This window comes from Fundulus heteroclitus, unplaced genomic scaffold, assembly GCF_011125445.2.
Source record: "Fundulus heteroclitus isolate FHET01 unplaced genomic scaffold, MU-UCD_Fhet_4.1 scaffold_868, whole genome shotgun sequence".
NCBI classification, from domain to species: domain Eukaryota; kingdom Metazoa; phylum Chordata; class Actinopteri; order Cyprinodontiformes; family Fundulidae; genus Fundulus; species Fundulus heteroclitus.
Genome location: NW_023397327.1, coordinates 31,727 through 41,295, shown reverse-complemented (window position 1 = coordinate 41,295; position 9,569 = coordinate 31,727). Strand labels below are relative to the sequence as shown.

General features: G+C 39.7%; 1 protein-coding gene across 1 annotated transcript in view; it reads right to left on the bottom strand.

Moving 5' to 3' along the window:
- Positions 1-190: 190 nt before the first annotated feature.
- Positions 191-9,569, bottom strand: part of LOC118556380 (CCR4-NOT transcription complex subunit 10-like) — a gene marked incomplete at its 3' end in the record, with an annotated part of 40,077 nt that continues 30,698 nt past the window's right edge. Inside the window, 4 exon segments of the mRNA XM_036134633.1 lie at positions 191-259; positions 2,703-2,820; positions 3,096-3,179; positions 3,269-3,352. Coding sequence (XP_035990526.1) covers positions 191-259; positions 2,703-2,820; positions 3,096-3,179; positions 3,269-3,352 — 355 coding nt within the window.

Sequence of the window (9,569 nt, the reverse complement as noted above, 5' to 3'; positions counted from 1 at the left end):
TTTACATAGGCATTTAAATCCAACTTATTGCAGGCACAAGCATAAGATAAATTAAATATCATCATGGAACACATCAAGTGAGAGGAAACAGCCTTCACTTTGTAACTTACACTGAGTGTTGCTGCCATCTCCCAGTGTGAACCAAATATGATCATTCTCCTGCAGCGCCTTCTTGAAGTAGAATATCCCTGGTTGTGTTTACCCATTGCAAAGTGAATGCAGCCCAGGTTGTTCCAGAACATACATTGGATACATTCACCTGAATGAAATAGATCAGGTGAGCAATGTGATGACAAGCACATAAAAAGAAAAATTTAAAAAAAGCTCATCAATAAGGGGTGCAATCAGATTAAAGCACTGTATATTGGTCCTAAACCTTCCAAAACCCAAACACCTCCATGGGAGTTTTGATGTGAATTGTTTGACTTTGTGTATAATCAGTGTACATTTGATTAGAATAACGATTTTCGCGTCATGCCAAGGAAAGCACCAACTTTTATCAAGAGGTCAAATATCTTGTGAATTTATAGAAAGGGAGACACAATTGCAGCCAAATTTACAGAATTGTAACCTGTATTGAATTCTGAATCTTATCTGTTCAAACATAATTTTTTTGGGTGTAAATCTGTGCTCAAGGATGACAAAGCAATTCAATTCACTTGATACAAATTTATGATGGGGGAGAGCAGATTTCTGAACATGCAGTATATCAGTTTTGCGCTATAAAACAGACTATACATTTTTCCAAAGAACAGTGCAAAATATTTCGAATGAAATTTCCAAATTGTGTAGATGTTTATAGATGTTTGTCTGTTTTGATTTTATAGTATTTGTAGTTTTCACTGAGTTGTTTTTTGTTTATTTTGTACCGCACTGGATGCCATAGCCAATAGGGCCCGATAAAATCCGGCAGCAATCAGTTTGTACAAATGTAATGGCTGGAAAACAACTGTAAGCAGAATTCAAATGTGTTTGATGTGTAAAAGACAAATCTATGCGTTGCATTCCCCCATTGAAAGCAGCGAGGTATGTTTTGTTGGTTGTGTAGATACTAAAATCAGCATTTTTTTCCTTAGAAAGGGTACAACTAAACTTAAAATTTAAAACTTATTTAAAACGAAAACTAAAAACAGTAAATTCTTATGAAATCAGTTGAAAACTTAAGGCTTACTTTGTATTACTTTTCAGTTAAACCTACACCATTTTTCAATCCACAACAATAAATTTGAGCATTTCTAGACCTTTCTAGCCTCGTGAACCAAGCTGGGCTTCACAAGAGGTTAGACCAACCAGCTCTATCTGCCTCCAACTGGCTGCCCCAAAGTCAACTGAAACTGACAGAGTTTGGCAGGGAAAGTTCGTATATGATTAAGCCAATTAAAATGGTGTGTTCTACTGTGTTTTTGGCTAACCTACCAGTTAGCGACCTTTGAAACAATGATTAGATTAGATTCAACTTTATTGTCATTACACAGGTACAAGGCAATGAAATGCAGTTTAGGTCTAACCAGAAGTGCAAAAGCAGCAAGTGCAGGATATACAATGCTCTGCTGATGTGTTTTGGGTGTGTTTATGGCATTCTGTATTTCCATAAAAGTTTTATACACCAATGTAACATTAATCTTTGTGTTATCCGGTCCACCCACTGCAACAAAATATAGCTTAAAAGTCTTTTTAAGTGAGTGCTGAAAGTCCGCTAGCATTAGTCGCTATTAGCCTCCGTGACCTCCATAACCTGCTACAAATCCTAGTAAACGTAACTACAGCTTGTTCTAATGCATAATGCTTGTTCTCATTTTGCACCGCCATCATCCAATAGTGCTACAAGTATTAGTACAGCATTATTTGGAAACAATGTCAATTTAATGGTGTTTTGTGTAATTTAAGATTAACTTGTCAATCTAATGTAGACATGGCCAGGAGGTGCTCGACAAGCATAATTTCCGATTGATCGTCCGCTACAGCGCCCCCTAGCTTCCAAAGTTACCGATTCAAGTCTTATTTATTTCCAGGAGAAATAAATACATTAATAAAAATCAAGGGTCCTAAAGGTTATTGATTTTATTAAGAAAATCATTCTTTAAAATGTTATTTCCTCAAATATGTTTTATCTAACCTGGAGTTGCACTGTGAATTGGTTTGAACAAAAGGTTGTTCTAAATTTGTTAAGCTAATTTAACCTCATTCCATATTCTTTAAGATGAACTTTGGTTCTGTAACTTGGATCTGCAGTGAACCTAAGACTCACTGAATCATTTGTATGATGATGGTTTTCAACTACTGCTTTTGATCTTTTGTATGTACATAGTTCCTTAGTTTCTTTAATCTTAATTTTGCTTATTAGTTTACTTATGTTTCACTAGCCTACTAGAGAGGATTTGTTGAATGAAATATAGCTCTAATTCAGACAAACAACATTCTATAATGGTTGTCCTTGATGCTCATTTGTTTTGTTAATAAATTCTTGTACTTAAAGAAAAGTTGTCACTCATTATTCCATATGTGTGGAGGTTTTGCTGTTATAAGAATGCCAATGCTCGAATCATCCTTTCAACTACTGTCCTAATATCAGCTGTTCGGGCTAATATTCACCGGACAATACCCAACAGACCAAGAGTTATTTAATAAACATTACATAACCCAAACATGTGTAATGGCACATTAAAGTTGAGTTCTGGCTTTTGACAATCACAAGCTCTCACCTGTTTTAATGGGTCCAGGATGCTCTGCGATGTTGGCGCTGTTTAACAACTTCACTGCTTTGCGATAGTTCCCTCTCAGGTACTCAAAATTACTCTTGAGGAAGAGTGAGGGTGCAGACTGAAAGAGAAGATACAAGTGTCAGAGAACTGGGACACATACACTGGAGCCACATGCTTGATGATCAGCCGTCTGAGGGAGGCTGAATTTACAATTAGTAATGATAAAACATATGGTTTTTGCTGTAGAACATTAAGACAGTTATTTGTTTAGTATACCACAGCTCCATTTTGCTCAGCTGTCTGTGCGTGACTAAGCACCATAATCAAACAATTCATCCTTTTTTTTTCTACCATATGCTAGATATTATATGTTGAAATTATATGAGAACGCACATTCCCTGCTGTGTTCATCACTGATTTGATCTCCCTTTTACAGGCCTTGGATGACTTGATCTGAATGTAGGCTCTCACTTTGTACTGCAAAATAAGCAGAGAGCAGGTAAATTGGTGAATACAGAAAGAACCTAAACAATGGCTAATATCTAAACAATGATCAGGGCTCGTACCTGGTGGATTTTGGATTTGGCTGCTTCCAACATTGCTGCAAACTCTGCCTTCTGGTTTGATCCTTCTTTGTTTGAGTTATTGCTCTAAAAAACAAGGAATGAATAATTAACAATACTTTTTTTTTTTTTTAAATACACATTTATCTAAACTCAGGGTTCCAAAACATCTTTAAAGTTACACAACCACGCTATTTGACTTTTTATTTATTGATACGTCAGTGGCTCACTCTGGTTGCATACAAAGGTTTTATGAAAGATTATGACGCCCTGCTGGCGTATTAGTTGTTATTTTGGTGTTTTATGCTTTTATTTTGCTCACCTGGTTATTAAATAAAGCCTTTTGTGTTAATTTACAATATTAAAGGAAGTATGTACTGCACATGCGCAGCAGGGGTTAAAACCATAGACATAATATAAGAGTAGACGCGCCGTTGGGCGGGTTCTGCCTATGCTGCGATGCGTCAGAGCGTCCGCCATCTTAAATGTGGCAAATCTGCAGTTACTCGGTCACTTAAACAGTATCAGAGGGACTTTAATCTCTGAATATACTTTGTATTCGTAGTATTTTGTTTTTGTAATATTACAAGTTTATTTTCGTATCCCTTTAGCTTCATTCTCCTGAATTTATTCTCCTAAAGAATAAAAATATTTAAAATAATCTAACCTGGCCCTATTACTCCAGGAGTGAAATAATTCTGCAAACTGTGACTATTCTGGAAATGTTCCCCCTTAATTCTCATAATGTGACGTTTTTATCATAACAATATCACTTTGTGGTTTTTTGTTTATTTTTACTTTATTGACCTAGGACTTTTTTTCCCTCATATTATTAATTTTACCTCTTTAATACTCACCCAAAAAGTTCCTAAAGGTTCACATGTGACACGGTTTAATGAAATAATGAAGACCACAATGTTTAGATTTAACAAATTGATCCTTATATTTATAACACATACACACACAAATACATACACACACAAATATATATATATATATATATATATATATATATATATATATATATATATATATATATATATATATATATATATATGTGTGTGTGTGTGTGTGTGTGTATGTCTGTATTTATTGCAGCACAAGAATGAGGCATCTTCTCTGATTCACGTTCACAATAACAGAACTTAACTTTTTTCTGCCACATACAATATGGCGGTGACGTTGACGTGCGAACCTGCGTCCTATGACGCGTCTACGTATATATGTCTGTGGTTAAAACAGGGAAACGGCTAACAGCTATTAGCATCTCCCAGCGAAACAACGAAGGCCCAAGATCCAGTAGAAAAAAAAGTGCAAAAAGATATGAATTTAAGAGGGAAAAGACTGTAATGTCGGCAGGAATACAGTATGACCATTGGTGTTTACTGAAGCGGATGTTAAACTTGCCGAGGCTCAGGTGTGACCGCAGAGTTGAGTGACGTGAGTAAATGTTCTGATATGAGGCTCTTAAAATTTTTGTAATAGGGTGTTTTCACTGAAGTCACTGGCCAACTTCCGGTCCGCCATATTGGGTGGCACACTTCCTTATCTCTAGTTGTCTTACACGTATTATCGTATCGCGAATGGATAAGTACGCCAGCACGCTAGAGCGACCAGATAAGGACGTATATCTGAGGAAATGTTCCGTGATCGAACATATGGACCCGTATGCCCTCCACGGTGCCTTGTTTAGCCGTAATCCAGATGCATTACCTGGTGTTCGGTGAAAACCCTCTGCACACTCTTGAGGAAATGAGAGCTTACAAGGGTCTAGAGGCTCACAACCAGTTCACATCTGGTTATGTACATCAAGGAAATCGCCATCATACGTGGACGGGTGAGTTTTAATAAGATGGTAAAAATGTAAACAATCCGACGCAAATGTGTCGCATGCTTCTGCGGTGGCTGGCGGCGGGCGGTGCGCGAAGGCGCTTGGCTGCAAGGCCGATCGACGCCGCTCGCGGCTTTAATTATTTAAGCAGAACAATGACCAGTGCAAAATTAAGTTGTATTTACCGTATTGGCGCCAGTAGGAGCTGCAGATCATAAAGCCAGCAAACAGTGGGAACACAGCAACTCGTTCAAAGGTAAGCTGCGCTCAGACGGGCTCTGGTACATGCTAACCGTTAGCGCTAACCGTTAGTGCTAACAACCACTCGCGCATGTAATGTACTTTTAACTTGCTGCTATGTGTTTCAAACGTTTAGAACACACTCTCATTGACATCGGGATACTGTGGAAAGTTATGTTCGGTCGACTTGCAGCCGCTATCCAAGCGAGCCGACGATCTCTTTGTTATCTCTGTAACTCGTTCAAAGGTAAGCTGTGCTCAGACGGGCTCTGGCTCATGCTAACCGTTAGCGCTAACAACCACTCGCGCATGTAATGTACTTTTAACTTGCTGCTATGTGTTTCAAACGTTTAGAACACACTCTCATTGACATCGGGATACTGTGGAAAGTTATGTTCGGTCGACTTACAACCGCGATCCAAGCGAGCCGACGACTCTTTGTTATCACTAACAGTTGTTCTCCGTGGTTGCGCCTCCAGGCAGGAAAGCGGTGGAAAATTAATTTGTTTCTATGTTTTTCCCATGGCGATCATGTGTTGCGCTGTTACAGCCCACAATACAGCAACGGTTTACCATGGTTGAAATCAAGTTAAGGTGAAATTAATCAAATTAAAACACGGCTGAGAGAGGGAGTACAGTATGCGGTAGTAATAGGCAGTAGAGGCGGCGGAGGCAGTCAACATGACAGCCGCGGAAAGTAATAAGTCATAACGCCCAAGCCCTATTATTAATATATTGTTCTTATATGTTTTAAATGCTTAACAGTTAATTACCTGTGACAAAGTGAGCACCGCAGACTCTGGCGTATTCTAGCTTAACACCGTCCAAATCGGACCTGGATATCAGCCATAGGTGACGGCGTTGTTCAGACAGCTGTTTTTTTTTTTCACACTGATTCTACTTTTAAGACTAGGCTTAAAACTTTTCTTTTTGACAAAAATTATAACTAGTGACTCATGTTACTCTCAGCTACCTTTATAGTTTTACTGCTATAGGCTTAGGTTACTGGAGTATATCAGGATCTAATTTTCTCACTATATTGAGTTCTACTGTTCTTCAATTATGCATTATGTGTTGTCATTTCTGCTTTAACTTTCTGTTCTCTCTCTTTTCTCTTCATAGTAGGTACACCTGGTCTGGCGTTCTGTTAACTTTGACATCATCCAGAGAAGACGACTCACCTGCTACCATCTAATGTAGAACAGATTACTAGATCAATGTGTGCTTCTGTGCTTTTTTGTTTCTCTTGTTGTGTCTCTGTTCTGTCTTCTGTAACCCCAGTCGGTCGAGGCAGATGACCGTTCATACTGAGCCCGGTTCTGCCGGAGGTTTTTTTTCCCGTTAATGGGTGGTTTTTCTTCCCACTGTCGCTTCATGCTTGCTCAGTATGAGGGATTGCAGCAAAGCCATGTACAATGCAGATGACTCTTCCTGTGGCTCTACGGTTCCCCAGGAGTGAATGCTGCTTGTCGGGACTTTGATGCAATCAACTGGTTTCCTTATATAGGAAATTTTTGACCAATCTGTATAATCTGACCCAATCTGTATAATATGATTGAACTTGACTTTGTAAAGTGCCTTGAGATGACATGTTTCATGATTTGGCGCTATATAAATAAAATTGAATTGAATTGAATTGAATTGAACTATTACGGCTGGTAGGCGATAGAAAGAGCGTTGATCTCCACCTCCACGGGCCGTGCAACCAACCATTAAACACGTTTTCCCCATTGTTCACTTCCAATACTGTCTAAGGCGTCATACAATGCAGGTCAACGGTGCGAAACGACTGCCACCCAATATGGCGGACGCGCTGAGTAGTCACGTGAGCGTGACGTCAGCTGAAAACCCTCCATTGGTTTATTTAATTAATAACTGTTGGTCTTCGATCACGGCGAGCTGCCGTTTTAATAGGAGGCACTGCAGAAGGTTAGGCTTGGTCCGGCATTATGTATTATTTATTTATAAATTAAGCACACAGATGTGCGAGTAGACCGCTCTCATCGCAGCTTGACAAAGTGGAAACCGAGTTGGCTTTGGTTTCAAGACGTTTAGAAAGCTCCCGGCCAGACCAGATATTGGGTTTAGATGGCTCCCTAGCATTCCCCATAACAATGCTTTAAAGCCGCCTATCTGGTTAAAAGACCCTATATATAAACAAAGTTAAAGGAAACTGGGCAAAGGAAAATTATAAAAAAAAATAAAGAAAGTGGAAGCAGAAGCAGAAATAATGAGGCGCAGAGATGACAATTGGAGAATGGGGTTTCATGGATGAGTGCTCTTGCTGGGAGGATGGTGCACTGCTGACCAGAGTTCAGACATGGGGACCATGAAAAGGACACTGAAAATAGGCTAAAACTAATGGCAGGAGCTAAAACGGAAGCATTGGGGAACCTTCAACGTGTTTGACAGCAATAAAAACAAAAAGGAGTTCGGCAAACACACCTTCTGCATTTCACTTCAGATTTTCTTGTACACAATTAAAACACAAAACACATATTAGATAACACATTGATGAATGTGTAAAGGTAAAAACTTTTAAAGAGGCAACTTAAAGATATAACAAGCTTCGTAAAACACAACATGCATGACTAGGAATAAGGGAAGACCATTAAGAAAATTACTTTGCACCACAATATTCATTTACGTGAAGCACAGAGCAACTTAAAGGCATACTATGCAAAATTTTTTAGTTAATTAATGTGTTCCATACCGTTTTGGATGATTAAATGAGTCATTTCAGGTCGAACAAAGGCTTTCTCGGCCGCCCTGGTGGTCTGTGGGGGAAATACCGTACTTGCAATTGCAAGAGCCCTCGGCCCGCACTCACAGGCTCAGAATTCTCGTGCAAAACCGCGAGAGTCGGTCTTGCTTTACGGCGAGAACTCCATGTGTTTTTGCCCTGCCATTCACTATATGCACGCGTGAAAGCAACCAAGAACCGCGTGTTAACGTCAAATAAACATGCAGTTTAGTATTATTTTTTTATTTATTTTTTTTTTAATGTTGGCGAGGCGGTAGCGTGAGTTTGGCGAGGCGGCCGCCTCGCCAAGATAGCGCTGCGGAAACCCTGCTGTTGGGTAAAAAAAAAAAAAACTGATGTTCATACTTTCACTGTGTAAGTCATTGTTTGTACTGCCGTTTTTTTCGACTTTTTATTGCGTTCGCCTGTCTGCTAAGCTCAAAACAACCGCGCCTGGCTTGACGGAAAAACCAGAACAGCTGAGCATTATGACAGTGCACTTTTACTTTCGCCCTCTGGGGGGAGCCTCGCTGGAAAATCAACCCCGGTTGCATAGTATACCTTTAATGAACTAGAAAATTTCTGAAGAAATTTAGCAAGGCGCCTGCCTCTTGGTGCGTACTGTACTGTCAAAAATACTAACAGGAAGTAACACTGCGAATTTCAGGTTCCTACGGTCTTTACAGCCCTCGCAGCGGCTGTTGAAAGGTGCCATGTTAAGTCAATGGACATCCTAGGAGCCTCTTGCTAGTAGCGTTGTCATGGAGACTCACTGACAGCTGCAGCCCTCTCTGTCTGTAAAGGCAGAAGAACCCTGGCTAAGCAGAAGTTGGTAGGACCTTCCTAAAGCTACTTCCGGTTAGCAGCATGCTAAGGGTCAGCCGCTAGCATGGTTGTGTTCAGTATCACCGGGTGATGTTACTCTGTTAGTTTGGTTGAAATCCTGTACTGAGAAGGGCCTAAAAAGGGAGAAAAATCCTAAAATTCACCAAATCTGTCAAGCAGAAGTTTGTACAAGCTTCCTAGAGCTACTTCCGGTTAGCAACATGCTAACCGTTAGCCGCTAAGATGGTTGTGTTTGGTATCATTGGGTGAGTGTACTTGGTCCAAATCCTGTACTGGGATGTGCCTCAAATAGGGAGAAAATACGTTGTTTATAACACTGCCATGGTAACTTAAAATGGCGGGTGGTACAAAAAAATACTTCATGGAATTAGCACACATGTTTTGATATACACAATGTGGGGATTATAATACAAAACTCCAAGTCTTCCACACCTGGGTTCGATCTCATGACCTCTTGCATGCAAAGCCTGCACTTTCCATCCGAGCTATACTTGTAGCCATATATGGGCATGCATTACTGGGAACATAAGGGCTTCCTTCCCCATTGAAAAGCATTGGATGTTTTTACACCTCACAGATTGGAGATGATTTATGTGACGTAGCCCAAATTTCTTGTGGAGCTTTCTTTCTAAAGGAAGTACAGA